At 35.5% G+C, this 21,137-nt stretch overlaps 3 protein-coding genes across 6 annotated transcripts in view; 1 reads left to right on the forward strand and 2 right to left on the reverse strand.

Annotated features, from left to right (window-relative positions):
- The window catches only part of grk5 (G protein-coupled receptor kinase 5), a 12,628-nt gene extending 5,217 nt beyond the window's left edge, over nt 1-7,411 (reverse strand). The window contains exons 1-11 of one of the 3 annotated variants that reach the window (XM_055207419.2): nt 7,224-7,411; nt 6,437-6,505; nt 6,150-6,297; nt 4,255-4,353; nt 3,695-3,807; nt 3,479-3,556; nt 3,264-3,364; nt 3,077-3,169; nt 1,887-1,950; nt 1,646-1,786; nt 83-273 (exon numbers count right to left, since the gene is read on the reverse strand). In XM_055207419.2, the coding sequence (XP_055063394.2) occupies nt 83-273; nt 1,646-1,786; nt 1,887-1,950; nt 3,077-3,169; nt 3,264-3,364; nt 3,479-3,556; nt 3,695-3,807; nt 4,255-4,353; nt 6,150-6,297; nt 6,437-6,451 (1,043 nt within the window). In that variant the 5' untranslated portion in view covers nt 6,452-6,505; nt 7,224-7,411. Of the gene's footprint in view, nt 1-82; nt 274-1,645; nt 1,787-1,886; nt 1,951-3,076; nt 3,170-3,263; nt 3,365-3,478; nt 3,557-3,694; nt 3,808-4,254; nt 4,354-6,149; nt 6,298-6,436; nt 6,546-7,223 lie in introns of those variants that run through there. The other 2 variants (XM_055207418.2, XM_073874609.1) reach the window with 2 other exon arrangements.
- Nucleotides 7,287-18,098, forward strand: mier3a (mesoderm induction early response 1, family member 3 a). Its single transcript, XM_055207422.2, has 13 exons — nt 7,287-7,408; nt 9,350-9,374; nt 9,510-9,655; nt 10,020-10,154; nt 10,375-10,495; nt 10,581-10,654; nt 10,787-10,856; nt 10,955-11,100; nt 13,228-13,309; nt 13,393-13,487; nt 13,588-13,715; nt 13,816-13,961; nt 15,340-18,098. The coding sequence occupies exons 1-13, from the start codon at nt 7,400-7,402 to the stop codon at nt 15,780-15,782; spliced, it is 1,620 nt and encodes a 539-aa protein (XP_055063397.2). The 5' UTR covers nt 7,287-7,399; the 3' UTR covers nt 15,783-18,098.
- A 338-nt stretch (nt 18,099-18,436) lies between these two features.
- setd9 (SET domain containing 9) lies at nt 18,437-20,915 on the reverse strand. 2 transcript variants are annotated; one of them, XM_073874614.1, is made up of 7 exons: nt 20,636-20,915; nt 20,503-20,557; nt 20,235-20,406; nt 19,021-19,144; nt 18,807-18,922; nt 18,613-18,718; nt 18,437-18,538 (listed from the first exon to the last, which is right to left on the reverse strand). In XM_073874614.1, the coding sequence occupies exons 1-7, from the start codon at nt 20,731-20,733 to the stop codon at nt 18,451-18,453; spliced, it is 759 nt and encodes a 252-aa protein (XP_073730715.1). In that variant the 5' UTR covers nt 20,734-20,915; the 3' UTR covers nt 18,437-18,450. The 2 variants fall into 2 exon arrangements, with proteins under 2 accessions (XP_073730715.1, XP_073730714.1); XM_073874613.1 differs by having other exon boundaries at nt 20,235-20,557; nt 20,636-20,904.
- Nucleotides 20,916-21,137: the final 222 nt, after the last annotated feature.

The raw sequence follows: 21,137 nt of genomic DNA on the forward strand, positions 1-21,137 counted from the left end.
TCACGGGCAAAGTTTCTAGAAAGTAGGTTGGGTCATTCTATGTTATGGGTTTTCATTTGTATTGGAAATACCACAAACGTACCTGTAAATAATGGACTGTTGATGAAGGTGATCGAGACCGCAGAGGACCTCAGCAGCATAAAATTTGACTCGGTCTTTCAAGAGCCCCTGTGGGCCCATGTTATAGATGTGAAACCTCAGATCTCCGCCGTTCATCAGCGTCAGTACCAGACAAAGAGCTTCTTTAGTCTCAAATGCGTACGCTAAACTGACCTATAACACAACCACAGCAATATCTCAGAAAATCACATAAACCAGTGAAAAATATAAAGAAAGGCTATTGAGATTTTACTTTTATGAGAATGAACCTCCTCCAAACATTACAAATAGTATAACGGGAGCAGAAGTTTTCACTTTTGAGTTTTTGGGGCAGGGTTAGGTTAAGCTAATACTAGTCCTAGGACATTTCTGTAGTTTTTAAAACTATACTTTACTAAAAAAACATTACTGGTGTACATCTTTAGACAAAACAGTGGCACTGATATATTTTAGGATATGTCCGTACAAGCTGTTTTCAGTTAAGACAGCTCAGAAGTGCATTTTAATCTAGGCTAAAGCCTTGTCTGCCCATACGGCGATTTTAAATATATTTCATTTAATGGCCAAAAAATATATTTGCTGAAATATATTTTGGAATATGTTTATGTATATTTTATAAATAAATTAATTTTAAAGCATTAAAAAATATATTTAGCCCTCCATATTTCAATCCAAGGAAATATATTCACGTGGCATTGGAAGAAAAACTTTGTAAACATATTAAATATATTAAATATATTTTATCAGTATTTTAAAATTGTTATATATTTTAACCTTCAAAAATATACTTTATAAAATTAACTTTTATTTAGCATATATTTGGCAAAGAATACATTTTTGCCATATGGGTTGTAAAATCAGAAATGTATTTGCAGTACTGAGCCTCTAAGGTGACATTGGAGTAAAAAAATCTAAAGTTTAGTTTTGCGTGTGCATGTGATACTTTCGTGTGTGCACGTGAAACCTTTGCGTGTGCATGTGAAAGCGAAAATTCCACGTGAGCATGCAAAACTAAACACGGTAGTTTCACGTGCGCACGCGAAATTAACTTTATTTAATTTTTGGTCCCCTTAGGGGCTCCGTACCCTTGAAATACATTTAGAAATATGTTGATATATGAAGGTTAAAACTAAATCTATTTACAAATGTAAATATATATTCAATTGAGCATTACTTTTTACAAAATGTATTTAGCATATATTTAAAATATATTTTTTGGCCAATTTTGGCTCAACATTTTGGGAACCAGAAATCCTCATCAACCTTTTTGTTTTTTCTTTCAGATTTCAGTTTACAGAATGCTCTGTTATTTTAGTTTTATTATTTTTAGAAAACAGTAAATTACACGAAAAATGACTTAAGCTGGGTTTACACAGACTGGGTCACAAATGCGCATGATTGTGGTGAAAATAATGTCACAGTGTAAAGTATATTAATGGTCCTGAAATAAACCTAAAATATCCTTTCTTATTTTTATTTCTTTAGATTCAGACAGACATTTAAATAAATATTGCATTAACTGGGATGTTGATGATAATTAACTCACCACAAATCTGCTGTTGACCCTTTCTAAAATCTGCTTCTCATTGAGGGCCATCGCTTCACCCTTCTGCTTCTTCACTCGCTTCTTCTCCAGTTTTTTACAGGCGTACATCTTCCCCGAAGCTCTCGCCTGATACGCACACACCTGCCACAACGGACATCTTACTGTCCCATCAGTCGAATCTAAATTTCAGTGCTGGATAACTAAACCTCCTTACAGTCTTTTGTATTTGAAGTTTCCTTACCTCACCAAATCCTCCTTTCCCCAAAACACGGTATTCTCGAAATGTGTCTCTGGTGATTGGCCGTCTGTGGAAGAAATATCACAGTTTATACAAAACATTATACAGTAACATATCTTCAAAAAATTCTCATCCTCATTTTGATCATACATGAATTTCTTTTTTTCTGATGAACACAAAATAAGATATTTTGATAAATGAAGGTAAGCACACAGCTGATTGTACCCATTGACTTCCATAGTAGGAAAAATGTATTTTATGGAAGTATTGTGATATATGATGAAGAAGATATTTTGATAAATGATGGTAAGCACACAGTTGACGATAGACATTGAATTCCATCAGATATGTTTTTTCTACTATGGATGTCAACTGTGTACACCATCATTTGTCAGGTTTGATGATGATGAGAAAATGATGACAGAATTTTCATTTTTGGGTAAACTATCCCTTAAATCTTGATTTGAAACACGCTTGCAAGCTAGCTAAGGAATCATATTAAAGTTTGTGTTAAAATCATTAAGATAAAATCCAGAAGGAGATTGACATCAGAGATTGAAGCACACGTGATAAATAATACTGTAAAAAATGTGCTATATTTATGCAGCAGTTTACCAACTTACTGTAGAATAATATTTATCTAAATTATTGTCAACCGTTTGTTCAAAGAAAAATGAATATTAAACATTAACAAGTCTTTGTCTTAACAGAATAAAATAATAAAAAAAGCCTCATGCAAAGCATTCTGGGAACCAAAAATCCTCATCAACCTTTTTCTGATTTTGGTTCCCAGAAATGCTTTGCAAAATGCTGCACTTTTTATAATTTTTTCCTGTAAAGATAAAGTCTTGTTAATGTTTAACGTTCATTTATTTTTTAACAAACTGTTAATAACATAAATAAATAACATCAATTTAAATCTACAGTAAGTTACTGCCAAACAGCTGCCAGTAATACTGTCATTTATACAGACATTTTAACAGTGAAGGTACAAAAGCTTTTCTTTTTTTTAAAGTACACTTTGTACCTATTAGTACCTCAAACATATTAGTAATAACTTTAGAAATAGCTCTTTAAACCCCCACAATATACAGTAAATTAAAGTTTGGACAAAGTTGCACACTAAATAAACCTTTATAGCAATAATACACTGGTGTCTTAGGATAAACACACATAAATGAAATCTGTTTTACCTCTCAACCATCTTCCACTGCAGAAAGCGATCGAAGTACATGCTTTTCTGATACTCTGTGAATGGATCTCCACTCAGATACTCATGTAGGGCTCTTTCAGAAAACAAATTAAATCATCTTTAACTTTTTTACCCATTAATGTTGACAGACACATGTGCAAAGAGTCATAAAATCTCATGAAACTGACTTTTCGCAGTCGTTGAAGATGTCTTCAGAGGCGTTAACCTCCAGGTTGTATTTGCAGATCTGAAGTTGGTTGGATAAAATTTCCTTCACACTGTGAACAAACTGAACAGATTCATCAACTCACAAACGTGTTATATAGTTATAGTGAATTGATAGAAAAGTTATGTCCATAAAATAACTGAAATATTTAGTTTTAGATATTCATAAGAAAAGTACCTGTGAAGTGAGATACTTTGTGACAAGTTTATTGCCAAAGTTATTTCGCTTCTCATCAGGCGTGACCTCATATTCTTCCTGAGAGATTAATGCATAAACAAATTAAATCACATCACAGCAAAAATTGCTCCATTGAGTTAAATGAATGAAATAATAAACAATTTATTATCAGGCCATATGCATGCATGATTTAATTCCTATTTGCACAGAAGATACCATTGAATCCATGAGGTCAATGCAATACTGCAAATCAGGCTTCGTCGCACAGAAAAGTCGAAACAGTTGTTTGCCGATGGGCTGCTTCACACACAGACTGTAATAATCTCGCTCTGACAGACAGAAAAACAAGACAGAATTGATTGCATTTGATAATTTTTCTTAGAACAACTTTACAAACCAGCAAACAAGAAATTATAATATATAATATTCATTCTATTAGGGTATCCAATATTGGACATCGGCAGATTGTTTGAAAACAGCCGATGATAATCTGAAGGATCTCAGATCTCACAAAATTGGGTCACAACAACAACAGAATTGCAGTTTGTACACTCTGCGCTTTTAGGATTTCATGACATCATCATTTAAAACTATCGGTATCGATGTCATTCTAGTAATCGAATATCGGCATGCAAGTTTTGTATCTGTGCATCCCAAATAAAAAAAAATGTATGCTTTTCCAGAGTCTTTATATATCTCCAACATCAGGCGGTTAAAAAGCTTTCCAAGATATTTAAATACATGAAAATCTTGTTTATGTCCACCCCACATCTCACCGATGGTGTTCTCCAACTGTTTACACTCATTTATGTGTGGGAAACGCAGAAAATCTTTCCATTTTCGGCTTCTTCCTTTGCGTTTTCCACCATTGCCTACTGAACGACATTAGACAGAAATAAAAAAAATGTTATACAGTACACCTTTGAAAAATAAAGATGCAATTATTACATGCTTTTACACCCCATGAGGATGTTTTCTTCTTCGGAAAGTATGCTTATATAGCTCAATGGTGCAGCATTGTTTTAGTTGTGCAAAGGTCATGGGTTTGTGTCCTGGGGCAAATACATACTAACGAAACAGACACTCTTAAAGGTGCAGTGTGTAATATTTAGAAGGATCTCTTGACAGAAATGCAAAAGCATCTGCCAAATGCATATCATGTAAAATGTAGGAAATCATCTATGTCGGGAGGCTTTAAAGACAAATACTCTGATCTGAAGACGTTAGAGTTATCTTCTGAAACTAAAAACAATTGTGGGACTGTTTGGACCATTCATTCACATTAATGCTATAGAGTATTATTTGATGTTCCTTAAAAGCAATCGTTCACCCAAATGAAAAGTGAATAACAATTTCATCCCACCAACGCTTTCATATGGCTTTAAGCGGCTGTTAATGGTAATCACAAACCTTACAAAAAGTTGAATGTGTGTACTATAATAGTTTGTGCAATCTGTGTTGTGTTTAAAGGCCGGTTTGTTCACAGTAAAACTGAAAAAAAAAATCTACACCACCTTCACAACACGAACCTGTGCTAAAAATAGCTGTGGGAATGAAGCTATAGGACGATGGAGATCAGGTCTTTTGGGCCACACCTTTCAGCTAATGCAAGATGTGTTATATATTCTCATGTTCAGAAAATAAAACATATATAGAAGAGGCTTTATCATGTGAGTAACTACTGTATGAGACAAATGACTAATTAACTCCTTAATTACTAGGGAGTGTTGACAAAAAAAGTGTTTCATTTTGAAATGTTGACAGAACCCGTGTGATGGGTTAAAAACAGCAACTAAATCTATATTTAGATCTCAGATAAAGCTGAATTGCAGGTTATACAGACACACACACACTTTGTGTTAAGTTAAAAGAAGTCCGACCTGTTTGTGATGCAAGAAAAGTATGACGTTAAATACATTGTATATCTGCTTTTGTCCGACGATGAGTATTCTAGTTTAGAGGTATAGGGACAAATGAAAATATGTTGAATGTGCTGTTTCCACCTTCATCCTACCTATTATTTACAGACAAGACTGAAAAACATTTAAATAGCTTTTCATTCAGTGTTTTGAGTCACTGTGTGTCACAGAATCAGATGTTAAAGTATTTACTACAAATTTAAGGTGAAATGCGTCTCAGTGAAAAATAAGCAGCACATTGGTTTGTGGTTATCATGTTTTACTACAGTACCCATGAAGTAAACCATGGTGAATTTTTGTAAGGGTTTTTTGGCACCAAGCTTTTATCACCATATATAGGCAGCTTTTAGAAAATTAGAAATAATTAGGCTAGAAAATTAGTATAATCTTTATTGGTCTTTAAATAAAAAAGTTTAAGATTGTGAAAGCAAGTCACACCATGGGTCATGTCAACCTTCCAAATGTATTTCATGACAACTACATGTTCGCTTAACTTCATTTAAATTGAAGTTCTGTACTTTTCTTAGTAACTAGTGGCAAAACTAAATTTGTCTACAAGCATATTTTTAAATTCCTAAATATACTAGTCAACATTTGAAGTGGATCAAAAAAGTTGATCAAAGTTGTCAAGAACAGGCTTACCTTTTATAAAAGTTTTTGATCCACTTCAAATGGTGACTAGTGTAATTTTCACTGCTTATTTAATAAACTGGTAAAAAAACAATACATGAAATATGAATAAATGTTCTTACCTTCTCGTGCTTTAATAAGTGCACAGTTTGCTACCATTGATTCAATTTCCATCTCTGCAGTGTGTGCCAATGCAAAAGTCAACCAAGTTGGGATTTCTGCATGTATTTCCCTCTTCTTTCCTAATGTGCATTTAGTGATCTCATATTTCTAGAAAATGAAAAAATTATCCATGCATGTTATTATAAAGACTTCCCTCGTGTGAATTTAATAACGAAAATGTGCATGTTGTTAGAGTAAAGTCATTCTTCGGCAAGTGTTCACTAACAAATGACGAGACTCAACTTACTTGTTCTGCATACATCAGCTCTGATGCCTGTAATCTCGTTTCACCGGTACAGGTGAGGCTGCGTCACTACTGTAAACAGTGACGTCACGCTTTCAGTATAAACAAAATATAACTCTACGACCACGTTCACTCGTCACAATCATAACATTTTAGAAATTTGAGAAAAATATATTAAAAATTTGCCATTAAATAGTGTACTTCAATTCTCCCTAATCAACTAAATTATTTTACAATGTTCGTTACAAATCAGTGATTATATCTAGGACACAGTATAACTTCTTTATAGTATTTTTAATCAACTTATCATTTTTATAATCATAAAAACACTTTAAGGGACCAGATTAGTTTCATTTCTGTGTTATAATGCAGTTTACATATATGAATTTATCATGTAATTGGCGCCACCATCTGCTCTTCTGTGATCGTAGCACATAACAGACAAATCGTGTATACACCATATATGACATAGAAAGCTTTCAAATATATACAAATTATATATTGATGTATTTTAATTTAAATAAAGTCTTGCTTTTTAAAGAAATCGAAAATAATATTTACCTTGAATTAGTTTGAATTTTATTACATTTTTAATGAGGCAAAATAATGGAACTTAAAAAGCCATTTCTTATCGCAAAATATAATTGAAAGAAAATTGCCTAAACTGAAAAACTTCACATATAATAAAGCACGGATATGTTAAAAACATATTAAAGTCACATTAGATAACTTCAAAGCTTCATTTAAACACTTTTATTGAACGCCCAGGTGAATAAATCCACTGGAATACCGTATGTCGACGTCAACCAGCGCTCCCCGAACAGCCAATCCGGTGCCCTGCTTGCCGTACGCGTCAAACGCGCCAACCTATCACATCGAACCAGCAGCAGTCGCCCAACGTCATTGGTTACCGGCGTCAATCCGGGCTCCGTCGTAAAGCCAGTTTAGCAGCCGAAAGGTACCAAGATGGCGGAGGTAAGTTGGAAAATAAGGGGAAGGCGTCGTATTTTGGCCGCCAATTTCTTTCACATCAGTCCATTATTTTGGATTTTATTGATTTGATTGTATGTATTAAAGGCTTATCTGTAGATAAAGGCCGGTTTAGGGGAGATTTGAGCGGTATTGGCCGTCTAATCGAATGGTTGAAGCGTCGAAGGGCCTCTGTAGCGTCGAGCGCTTTAGATCGGGCGTCCGTATTTAGCGTCAGATATGAGCAGCTCGATTCTCCTTTGCGCTGCTGTCGCTAAATTTGTTTAATATTTTTATTTCTTAATATTTTTCTCACTTTTTCTCTTTTATCCGAATACTCCGGTGTGATTTTACAAAGTAATGTAATGGGTATTTTTTTCATTACTGCAGAACCGGGTTGATATATGCTAAAAGTGACGACATTAAAACATTTCTGTGCTTTTTTTGTTATGTGATGTTATGGTGATTTTTAAAATTAAACACGGCTCTGTGTTTTGTTGATAACTTTGAGCTCGTGCCATTTCTGAAATGACTGTTGTGATATTGCCCCGTTGGTTTCGTTATATATATAATTTACAATGTGCAGTTATTTTGCGGTTTTAAAAATGAGTAAAATCGCAATTTATTGATGTAATTGAGGTATACATGCGATATAATGATAACCAAATATTTCATAATATTTTTGTTTGAAACTAGAAGCTTTGGCTTGTTTTATTCGCCTTGCAACACTGAAGTTCGCAGCATTTGTAGGACAGCTGTATAAACAACAAAAAAATTACAATTATTTAATCCTAAATTATATATCTACCTGAAAAAATTACTATGACAACTAGTTGCCTCCTAAATTGTCACAACAGTTATTCTTGCTGCTAGGGTTGCACAATTCCAAGAAGCTGGAATTGCTGGAAGGTTTCAAAGCTGGAAGGTTCCATGGGAATTTATGTGAATTAGTGGGAATAAACTGGGAATTTGAAGGGGAAAAACTGCAGAGTTGCCTATAACAGGGAATTTAAAGTAGTTAAAAAAAATCTTGCAGCATTATTTATTCAAAACAATATTTAATACAATTTTAATTGAATTTCTATCGCGCATATTCCTCAGTCACATGCACACTGCTTACTAGAATTATTTTCGTAGGATTTTTGATCAAATAAATCCAGGCTTGATGAGCACAAGTATGAGGAATAAAAAGTAAAAAATGTTATAACAATATAAAAAATATTGTTTTATTTTAAACAAAGAACAATTTATTATAAAATCTTTTGTAACAATACATACTACCATTTAAAAGTGTGATGTAATTTCCCACCCCCTTTTTTATTTAAACGCCATTTAATTTTTTTATTACTTTGCATGCATGTCTGCTTATTACCGAGCCCCTATTACATTAGAGTAAACAAAATCTAAAGATAAGTTTCATGTGCGCACGCGAAACTTTCATGTGCGCACGTGAAACTAAACTTTAACTCTTTCACCGCCATTGACGAGATATCTCGTCTGCACATGAAGGTTTCTAATAGCGATAGCGAAAGTTTCACGTGCGCGCACGTGATAGCGAAAGTTTCACGTGCGCGCACGCGAAACTAAACTTTATTTAATTTTTGCTCCATGTCCCCTTAGGGGCTCTGTAGCTTATAACCAAACAAAATGTTTGTTTATGTTTGTATATAATATAGTTTATAGCAATTTCCCTAAATTTTCAAATAATTCCCATTAAGTTTCCAATCTGGAATATTTCCAACATTCCGAAGATTAAGTTCCCATGGAAAGTTTCTAAAAAAATATAACGGAAACTTTCCGCCCCTACTTGCTACAGTAAAGCCATGGTAGCTTTAGCCACCGACATTAAAAACCCATATGAAACAAAATAACAGATTTTTTTATACTTCATAATCATTATACTGTATATTTCCCATCAAATCTCACTTTTTTTCTGTGTAATTTCAGGCTTCCTTTGGAAGTACAAGCCCAGGTAATTTTTCTCAATATCTGTTAAATCATATCTGAATATTTTATGACAAATTTACGTCTTTAACCTGTGACCTGTTAACAAAATGCATATGTTTAACTTGTTTCTTTTGTAATCATAATGATTTGATTATTTCAGTTGGCTCTTTGTCATCGGAAGATCATGATTTTGACCCGACGGCTGAGATGCTGGTGCACGATTATGATGATGAGCAGACGTTAGAGGAAGAGGAGATGAGGGAATCGGATTCAAACGAAGGCTCAGAAATCGCAGATCTGGAGAAGGTTTGCTTTCATTTTTGGCCAATTAATGCGATTCCTGTTTTAAAGAAGGGTTTAGTGAAATTTAAGTGACAATTAGGGGTGGAAAGTGGTGGAAAGTTCCGGTAAATTCCGAAAACTTTCCACGGGAATTTAATGTGGGGAATTTTCCAAATTGGAAATTTAACAGGAATTTATGGGAATCATTTGAAAATTTCCCTCTTATAGACAACTCTTTCAAATTTCCAGTTTATTTCTGTTAATTCCCATATATTCCCATTAATTCCCACGGGAAATTTTAAGTCTTGAAAATTCCTGTAATTTTGCAACCCTAGTGACAACCCACTTTTTATTTTTGTTAAATCTCATCTAAATGTGTTTGTCATAGGAGGGGAACATGCCGTTGGAGGAGTTGTTGGCTTTGTACAGATATGAAGCGGTGGACAGTGCTCTCGGGGGGTCGAGTGCGGACAGTTCCTCCGTCGAGCTGACCGACGAGCTGCCAGACATGACGTTAGATAAAGTAAGTTATTGACACAGAGTAGTTATAACAAGAACCATGTAATTGTATCATTTACCAGCATCGTTCATAACAACAAACAAATTGACTACACTTACACAAGTTCTGTATAGATTTCAGAGGTCAATAAGGTAGCAAAGCAAAAGTGGTCCCACAAAAAGTTGCATGCCCCTGTATGCCATTCATCAAAGTCTGTTGCTAATGTCCTTTTATCTCATAACAGGAGGAGATTGCTAAAGATCTTCTCTCTGGAGATGATGAAGAAACTCAGTCTTCTGCTGATGACCTCACACCGTCCGTCACATCACACGAAACCAACGATTTCTTCCCCAGAACTCTTCGCTGTAAGCACACAGTTGTTTTTGTGACATAAACTCCATTCTGTTATTCAGATTCCTTGTCGAACTCAAAAATATTATTTTTCTTTAGCTAACGCTGTTTATGATGGCGACAAAGAATCTGAAGGTGAAGATGACGGTTTAAACCCTGAAGATTCTCGCAAGGTGAGGAAGAGCGTTTCATGTGCTGCTCTGAAGCTCAGTTTGTCACTGTCATAAAAATAAAGTGTGTCTCATCTTGTTTAACAAAGTAATGCATGTGTTGCAGATCAGTTTATATTTTTATCTGGTTTACAGGAAATCATGGTGGGATCTAATTATCAAGCAGAAATTCCTCCTCTTGCCTGTTATAATGAGCAGGAAAAAGGTGAGTGAGATATTTAAACAGGTGCACATCCTCATATGTTTGTTATGTTAAGACCCCTGAAGCTAACTCTGTTCTGTTGTATTTATTGTATTTATTAGTTTACGCAGATGAAGATCAACTGCTGTGGCAGCCAGATGTGTTGCCCGAGTCTAAAGTCAAGAGTTTCCTGCTAGATGCTGCTGTAGGTGTGGACGGAAAGACGGAGACTAATGTTGATTGTTCTCTTGTCAAAGACAATGAGCAGGTAAATAATACAGACAAAGCAGAAATGCATTAGGTGTTTATTAACTACAAATAGATAAATAGCTTTGACTGAATAAAGATAGTTCCTTAATATTTTAGCAGCTAGAAATGTAACCACATATTAGGATATCAGGGAATGCAGTATAATAAAGAAAGCCCACATCATATGACGACTAATTTGAATATTGTGGGTGATGTATGTCTTTTATTCCCAGTTTCACCGACAAGGTTTAAGAATAAACACATGTTTGAGCTGTCTTAACTAAAAATAACTTGCACTGCCAAATCTTAAAATATGCCAGTGTCAATAGTCCCTTTCACACATACAGTCTTTACTGGTAATTTACTGGTAAATTGCAGTTAACATGTCATGTGTGAACAGAACCTTTCCGGTAAATCAGTGCTCCCAATTTACCAGTAAGACAGGTTGTAAGATTACCAGTAATTTACCGGTAAGCGCTATGTGTGAATGAAAAATATAGGATTACCGGCATTTAGAACGGACGACGTCAGACCGCTCTGACAGATCGGGCCAATCAGAACGTTTTTTATACATGTGACGTGTTTACCCCCGAACTGTTTACGGATGTTTCCACACACATGCTGCTTAAAAGTCGAGCACACCTGAAGTTAACATCCACATTTCTTCACCAAAGTTGTTTAAAACAGCTTACCGTCTGCCATATTGCCGACGTCCTTGGCACACCATCTGTGAAGTCTAATGTGCAAACGCAGGTTGACGCCGCCTCACGCAATTTGTTTGGTCACAAGCAACTTCGCGATGGTTTGCTACAGATGTGAAAACAACAAAATACGGTGGATATTAAATCATAACCCGCCGTTTACAAATACGACACGGAGCTCGCCGGCCGCGCGCCACAGGTAACTTCCGCTTTCTCTCCGAATTTACCGGTATTTTGATACTGATGTGTGAATGACGTCTTAGTGGTAAAAAGACGGAACGTCACTGCATGTGTGAACAGCACATTTTTGTATTTACTGGTAAATTCATTCTGGTAAATTCACGGTAATTTAACAGAATTACTGTGTGAAAGAGGCAATTGATTTGTCTCAAGATACACACCAGTAATGTCTTTTTTAAAAAAGCTGCTTAAACATCTTAATTTAACTAAGTGCGTTTATACCAGACACGAATGATGCATGAAACGCGAGTGATTTACATGTTAAGTGAATGCAAAGACTCGATAGACATCCAGTGGCGCAAATGACGTGCCGTTAATTGATCGTTACAGGCGTTTGCCGAACAATTTTCTTACCTGCCCCGACCCACGGGTTACCTGCCGGGACTGTGGGTTATAAGACAACTCGCACATCACTAAGATATACATATTGAGACTTCAAGCTAGCAAAAGCTGTCAAATTGAGCATATTCGCGAATGAAGGGAGGTAACTCAACGGTCAAGCGTCCAACTACGCACAAATAGCGCAATTTACTAGCGACTGGTATGAATGCACAGTTAGTGTTTTAAAGGTAAAAACACAACAGTTTTCCAAATATTTTATTATGTTCTTACCTCAACTTAGACAAATGAATACATACCTATTTTTTTAAATGCGTGCACTTAATCTCTGTGCAGTGCGTCGTGAAAGTGTTAGCATTTAGCCTAGCCCCATTCATTCCTTAGGATCCGAACAGGGATGCAATATATTGTCATACAATATAGTTCTCATTTTTTATCCACTTAAAAATCGCCACGTTTTATGTTGTGCCACCAGACTTGCTCATGTAACAGTCTTTAAACAGGGAAAACATGGAAGTGTTTGGTGGCTTCTAAATTCATCCCTGTTTGGATCCTGGGGAATGAGTGGGGCTGGGCTGAGTGCTGATACATTCACAACGCGCTATACAAAGATTAAAAGTGCACGCATTGAAAAAGATGGGTATGTATTAATTTGTCCAACTTGAGGTAAGAACATAGTAAAATATTGAAAAACAGTGGTGTTTTCCTTTAAAGAGTTTGTGGTGGTTGTAATACTTGCATTGCTTTACATTCTTGTCGAAGACTGTTTGTTTGAATGTATATAAATCTTATCTAGTTTTCTGTGTAATTTTCAAGATTTTATTTGAGGAAGATTTATTTTAACAGTAGTGGTTTGGTTTCTCCAGGCTTTGTATGAGCTTTTGAAGTGCAACTACAACGTCCGGGAAGCTCTTGAAAGATATCGCAAGAATGAAAAATCCTCAAAGGGTAAATATAAAGCGAAGTTATTAAAGTGAAACGCAAAACAGTGTTGATGGATTTTATAGGTTTGAACTATAATTGTATAATAGGTGAGATGCTTCCATGGTCCGAAGAAGAATGCAGGAATTTTGAGCATGCTCTCCTGTTATACGAGAAGAACTTCCATCTCATCCAGAAACACAAAGTAAGATGTTCACTCTTCTCTATTCTTCATTTTAAAGATAACCACTAATAGCATTTGAGGAAAGTACTTAATCTTTATTCTCCATGTGATGTTTTTTAAGGTCACCACAAGGACGGTGGCCGAGTGCGTCGCATTTTACTACATGTGGAAGAAGTCCGAACGATTTGACTTTTTCGTCCAGCAAAACCGATTTGGGAAAAAGAAATACAGCAGCTATCCTGGCGTAACGTGAGTCTCTTTTCTTCGGTTCAATGTGCATTGATTGTAGACAGAATGGTGTTGTCTTCTGAGCTTTAAGAGTGCCTGTTTCTCTGTATGGTCTGTGTAGGGACCTGATGGACCGGCTGGTGGATGAAGCTGAAGGTTTAGTGGATGGATCGGGATCGGTTTGTTCCTCTGGTAGTGGCAGGACCGAGCCAGCAACTGAGCAACAGCTGAATATCCTGAACTCCATCACAGCCAGTGACCTCTCCGGTACGTCCACACATCTGCATTAAACGCTTCTCATTACATGCTGATTATTACTGTTATACAGAGAAAGGAAAGTGATTTCAGAGGAACTGTAGTTTGAAAAAAGATTATTAGTCCTTTTTATTTTTAAAATGATTCAACGTGCTGTAAATAAGGTTTGATATTGACTTCAAGCTCCTGCACACAAAGCAGTATGAATCTTAGAAAAAAAATTTAATTCTGTTTTAGGTGCAAATTTAGACCTTTAATCTTATCATGTTTATCAGTCTTCATAAACATGTTTAATAAGTGTGCAAGTATACAAATCATAACGCAAGCAGCAAACTGCGTCTTCAAGCTGAGGTGACACTGATTTATACCAGTAAATTACGTACAAAGTGAATGCAAAGGCGCAATCAGACGCGTCCTCGCGAGGGGTGATGCAAATGATGGCAGCGCAATTGCCACCAAAACGTGCTATTCGCCTCAAACGTGTCAAAAGTGAAACATTTAAACAGTAATCCTAGAGCGAAGAACGCAATATTTTACGTTTGGTTTGTACGCAGCATAAGAAATGTTTGTGGATGCTGTTATAAGTGTTAGTAAATTATTAAAGTAAAGTCTACTTGCATTATTAACAAAATGGTTATTCAAACTGGGAATAAATTGTATACAGAAAACGATCACTAAAAACTGTCAATAACTAAGTTTAATGTCACGAAACTCTCGTTATAATGAATGAATCTGCACATATATAACAATTAATCATTTGCAGAATAAAAGTTAGTCTTTACATATATATTATAAGTGTGTACTGTTTATAATAATAATTATGTATGTTAATACACACACATGCATGTATATACTTAAGAAATAATAAACAATACAAATTAAATTATATAGAAATATAAAAAAAATTTAATTGTACATGCATTTGTGTGTTTATATATACATAATTATTATACACAATGCACACATGTATAGGATGTAAACACAAACTTTTATTTTACAAATGCAATAAATTGTTATGTAACCCTACATCTTACTTTCATTGTAAATAAAGTTTGTTGTTTATGATGAAAGCGTGAGTGCACACCTCTTATAAAACACCGGATGTTTCGCTTGGTGATTCATTAAAACACATCTGATTGGCCATTACATCGTAAAATGCTGCAAAATGCGTATTAAGAGATAATTTCTGCAATGTGAGTAAATCTAAATGTGTAATGCTGTAAACGACATGTTTAATTCTCGTCTACACATCTAGTTTAACAGTGAGACTTGCAAGTTTTGCATCATCTGATCAACTTTTATAGAGATCACGATTGAACATCTCTAACAATAAAAGTGCATGGCGATCAATATCGTTAATGTTTAGTAACTTATTTCCGTTTGTACGCAGCGTTGACGAGTACCGTGGCCTCCGTGTGTAACCCAGCAGATGTCGGCTGTCTGGACTCCTATAACTTCTCGACGCTGGACGGACTGCACCGTGGATCCATGGGCCACGAAGAGCCGCTCAACTATTCCAGCAACGGAGACGGCGACTGCCTCAACCTGCTTGAGACCGGTTTCTATCACTCGGACCTCAGCCAGATCAACGTGTGCGGAGATGACTGCGAACGACCGCCGGCCAAGCGGCTGAAGATGGGTCTTTCTGAACCGTACATAAACGACGTGTCGGTGAGCAACAGAAACATGGACTTTGAGAGTCGCGCGCGTCACATCACCAGTGCCAAAATGGCGGTTTCGGTCACAGACTTTGGCGGTTTGTCGGCGAGCGAGGCCGGCGGCTACATGGGCGCGCACACACTACATCAGCACACGGCGCTGCAGACAGAGTAACGACTCGCATACGCGCCGCCTCACGGGACTATCTGCAATCAAACGTGTACATAGCCACTTCCTGGAAATTCCTTTCATTTTTTTTTGTTTTCCGATTATATATACGTGTGTTTGTATATATGTACAGATGTATTCTTAGATTCTTTTTTTACTATGACATCAGTGATGTCTTATTGTACAGACTTAAATCTTGATTTCTCAAGAGTTAATACAGCCATTTATTTCCAGTCTTGAATTTTGGAAGTGTCATAACGTGTCTACGTCCGAATACTGTGGAGAACTAAACTTGGGCCGACGATGAGTTTTTCTAGCCATGTTGATTGGCTGTCCGTTTTGTGGTACGTATCAGTGTTTACAGGCGTGTGTGTGTCCGGCTCTGGGAATCTACCGTCTGAACGCCATTTACTCTACGACCACTCTTGATCGAGCCAGCTTTGTTTTTTTTGAGCATCAAGACTCTGGTTAGGGTTATGAAATCATTTAAGTTCATCGAAATATTTTCATGTTTATGGGAGATTTTATTTTGAAAGAATATCTTGAATTGAAGAATATACTGCAAACAATTAGCACAGATTTGTAAGCCGTGCTTCTAGCAAACATGCAATTACAAATGACCTGCTAGATGTAAGTCATGTATTCTTTCTATTATTTATTCGTGTTCTTTATATGCTTGTGTAATTTTGCTTTATCAGACGGTGGTTTATAGTAAATAAGTGTATTTATTGCATCGAAGACTGCATTGTGGACAGTACAGAGAAGATTGAAACTCCCCAAAATGTTTGTGAAATGACTGGCACATGTTATTTTGTTATTGCTATTTATTTAATTTTGTTTGCAGGGATATCATTCACGTATCATAGGTTGTGAAGCAAAATCTACCACAGTTTATGTCTGTTTCCATTCGTAACCAATTATGCAATGTTGTAAATGATTTTTCTTTTTGCCTTTTTTCATCCCTGCCTGGTTCACAGGCGTCGGATGTCTCTGCAGAACTGATCTTTGCTTTTAAGACCTTCACAAAGGCCTGCAAGCACTGACCCAACCTGATCTATGCATCTCAAATCTCTGTATATAATCTCGGACTACGTTGATGTTTCCTATGTGGATGTCTTGGAAAATGAGTTACATCATGAACAGATTAAATCGATGTATTTTGTCTGTTTAAAAACGTAAAAGTTTGATTTCCCATTCATTTCACAACTTCGCTCTCGTATGGCAATAATTTGTAAATATGTACAGGTACCGACATACCTTCCTGTTTTTCTTCCTCGGCCAACAGACTTGAAAACGTATTTTTTTGTGCTTTTGAGTCTGTATGTACGCCACAAGAATGCCTTCTTTACTTTCCTTCGGCTGACTTTATTCTTCATAAGAGATTTGTTTAAGAAGAGAGTTATTTATTTATTTATTCACTCGACTGCAAGCGTGTTAGCTTTCTGTATACAAGTGAAGTCAAATGTCCTCGTCCAAGGATGTGAGGTCTCTCGCCTGGTCCGAACACAACCATGCGTGGAGATGCATCCCAGAAGTAGAGCAGTTTGTTGAATGTACAGTATTATTGCAGCTTAGGGATTTACTGAAGTCGTTCAATGATGAATGTTTTCCAGTTAATGTGCAGCGTTGCCTTAACGCTCATTTTCAAACCTGCATGTTGCATCTACCAGGAAAACACTCACAAATTGTCCTTTCTCTGGTCGTGTGTTCGGTTTTAAGTTGCAGACTATTCCAGGATGGTGATTGGCTTGTGCTATGTCTGTATAATTGTGTTTCCTTGTATCTTCTGGCCAGAATTTTATTTTTTTGTCTTTACATACTTGAAGGATGTGTATTGATACTTAAATACATTAATATTCTCTAATTCAGTCACGTAGGTTGTGCAATTTCTTTCTTCTGTCACTCCAAGAACTGAAAAGAGCTTTAGGAAATTTGTGTTGGTGCAGTAAATCTTGTCCAAAGTTTGTATACAAAAATATCTTTAAATTGTAATGTAGTAAAGGTCTGCTTCCAGAGGGAAAATCTTCCCTTATCTTTGGAGTGTTCTTTATATTTTTTGTTCAATATACATATATATGAACGCTCCTTGTTCATTTTTACATTTTATTGGGCGAGGTTACCAGTTACGGTTCTTAAACAGTTTGGTGTAATGAAATAACAATGTTAAATAGACAATCAGAAAACAGTTCATTTTCAAAAGGACATTTTCTCATTCTTAATGTTTGTATATAGCTTCTGTTCTTGTTCTGTTGGTTTTTATTTTGTTTTTTATGTTGTACTTAACTGGCAACCCGTTCTGGGAATAAACTTCTGGAGATATTACAGTGTTGCAGCGTTTTGAAAATGTTTAGGTGCTTACTTTTTATCCATAAATTTCAGCATTTTTCTCTAATTGAAATAAGTTGTGACCTGCGCTCATGTAAGACTGAACTAGTCATTAACTGCTTTCAGTTCTTCATTAAAAGACAAAGAAATCAAACATTTCAGGAAAGGACAAACTTAAACCATACTAATATTTGATACACTTTTTGGTCCACACTGAATTTGGAAACCAACTTGCAGACCCAAGTTTTGAGAGTTTTAACATACACGGCCATTTGCTTTACAAAACTTGTATGTTTTGGTGTCTATGTGGTACAATCAAAACTCACACAAACATGTTTTACAAAACTATTTAATGCACAATTGTATAATAGTTGGAGAACAGTTCTTCACCTCTTCTGATATCTCTCAGCGATACAAGGACAACAGTACGCAAAGGTCTGAAAAAAAAGAAAAAATCAGAATGGAAACTGACAGCATTGAATATTAAGATCTTAAAATACTATCGTCTTGCCTTTGTGTATCAGATTTGTAATTAATATTAGGCAGATACTGACGAAGTTCAAGGGGAAAGTCATTTGCTACATCAAATTCTTGATAGCAGACATTTGCTGATCTTTCTATGGATAAGAAAAACTTAGTTATACATCGCATTGTGGACACAATGTTTTTTTTATTTTATATATTCATTGCACACCGCCCACTTGCCATTTGAGCAGTTATTTACATACTGTCCCACTGCGAGAGGGTTAACAGGGTTAGAAGTCAACCAGGAACAATCACTTAGATGGAAAGGACCAAGTCTGTCTCGTCCACTGCAAGATCTGTCAAACAATTTCATCCCAATCGAGACAACATTTGCTTTGCATGTTCATGTAAATGACATATTTAAAAATGTATCAAATGTTGAAAATATGCTCACCGATACACGATTTTAGAGATAGCCTTGTCATTTCCATCAATTAACATGCCATCAATGCATCTGAAAACAAATGGATTTTGGATTGACTGAAAAAAGATGGGTTCGTCTGCTTGATATATAGTCCCTGTGAAAAAATAAAATCAAAACGGATATAATGTTAACCAGCTTACATTGTTGCCTTCACTTACAAAACTGGTCATCATGTTTTCAATCAAAACACTGCACTTACTGTAGTTTTTGCAATGCACCAAGTGCTTTGTTTGAAGTTATTTTCACTAAAAGTTATATTGAGTTTCCCACTTTTTAGGTTGTAGACTGAGTGAATTTGATGTGTCTGAAAAATCTCATAAAAAAGGGCAAGACTGTAAGTTTTGAATGTTAATATCTTCTTATTGGTAATGTTGTCACTAGTTTATTTTTTGCTGTATGGGTAAGGAGGACATCTATAGATTTCTCTGACCAAAAATATATGCCAAATTCATTTTGTAAAAAGCTTAATTAAATAATAATATTAAAAAATAGACATATTTTGAATTTGAAAATATATTTAGTTTTAACCTTTATATTTTATTAACATTTATTTCAAAATGTATTTCAGAGGCAACAAAAACATTACTAATTTTACAACCTATACTGCAAAAAACATATTTTCCTGGCCAAAAATATATAAGTTTGTATAAAATATATACAAGTATTTTTGCAGTAGATGTTTTTATATTTCATTTTAACCAGTTATGTTTACAGGTTTGTAACATACAAAGTTTTTCTTCCAATGTGACGTGAATATAAATGCTTTAAAATATGTTTAAGAATATACAAAAAAAGGCAAAAAATATATTGGTAAAAAAAACATTTTTGTAAACGTATTTCAAAATATATTCAGCTCGTTCTTTGGCCATTTTTTAATTTTTGAAATATATATTTTTTAAATTCGTATTGATATGGCTACCATATTAATACTAAAACCTAAAAATGTACTTTTAATAAGATTACAGTTGAAACAATAACCAGTATTTTGACATCAACATAGTTAGCTGTTTTGTTAGAGCCACAGTCTATGGAGCTAACAGATATGACGATTATCAGGGTAAATCATAGAAACCATCAGGTTTGCTACAATAAGCCAAACTGCGCATCTGGATAATAAAACAGACTGTAAAGATGATTTGAATCTATTTTTTCTTTCTGACGCATGACGTCATAGTGACCATTACCTGGATACATTGCGACAATGTTTCCCCTCTGCACGTGTCCGCTCGTGACAAACACGCCCGTCCCCCCGTGCTGCAGTGAGCTGCGCTTCCTCTCGATACAGAATCCTAAAGTTTTCCTCATTACTGTACAGGAATCACAATACTGTTTGTGTTCATCACTGCTGTAGATCTGCTGTGAGCGAGCAGGAAGCAGTTCAAGGACTTCACTTTGATTTCTAAAGTCATTTCTCAACAATTCAGGGAATAAACACACGAGAGATGCAAGCACCTCTTCGCCTGGAAGTATTTTGTCCTTTGATCGATCTTTAACCTGACGAAGAGTTCTGCAAAAACAAAAATTTGAAGTGGTTTACTTCAACACGGTGATTAAAACCTGAAGCGAAACACAAATTAAACTATACCTCTCGTTTCTCTGCAGGTTTAATGCTATCCAAGGGACAAATCTGTGTCTGTATGACTTCCACCTCACTTCAAACGCTTTAAAAAGTGTTTTAATCATATCGTTTGTTTATATCTTCTTCTTCTTTGGGTTTTTATGGCGGGTCGCGAACCAACTTCATAGGTGCATACTGCCACCTACTGTTACGGAGTGTTAAGAGAATGACCCACGCACTGCTAAATCCTTTTAATGTAAACCATATATTTTATATGTTCATAAACAATACTGCTTTATTTGTATTCATAATTTGTGACAATTCGTCTATATCAGAGCTATTTCTGATTGCTTATATATCTTACGGTTAGCTGTGTCACCGCTCGTGCTCCAGACCAACACTACTGCCATCTAGCGTTTAGGAGATCCTGAAGTGATAACCATATTTTTTAATGCCATAATAACAGAAACAACACAATACAAATATTTATTCAAATTACAAGATTAAAATAAGATAAATAATACATACA

The sequence above is a fragment of the Misgurnus anguillicaudatus genome, chromosome 12 (assembly GCF_027580225.2).
Source record: "Misgurnus anguillicaudatus chromosome 12, ASM2758022v2, whole genome shotgun sequence".
Lineage (NCBI taxonomy): Eukaryota > Metazoa > Chordata > Actinopteri > Cypriniformes > Cobitidae > Misgurnus > Misgurnus anguillicaudatus.

Coding starts and splice junctions, on each gene's coding strand:
- mier3a (XM_055207422.2), top strand. Junction 11,101..13,227: donor TTGTCAAAGACAATGAGCAG/GTAAATAATACA, acceptor TGGTTTCTCCAG/GCTTTGTATGAGCTTTTGAA. Junction 13,310..13,392: donor GAATGAAAAATCCTCAAAGG/GTAAATATAAAG, acceptor ATTGTATAATAG/GTGAGATGCTTCCATGGTCC.
- setd9 (XM_073874613.1), bottom strand. CDS start 20,733: ATGATTAAAACACTTTTTAAAGCGTTTGAAGTGAGGTGGAAGTCATAC. Junction 20,558..20,635: donor AACCTGCAGAGAAACGAGAG/GTATAGTTTAAT, acceptor TTGTTTTTGCAG/AACTCTTCGTCAGGTTAAAG. Junction 18,923..19,020: donor ATCTCTAAAATCGTGTATCG/GTGAGCATATTT, acceptor ATTGTTTGACAG/ATCTTGCAGTGGACGAGACA.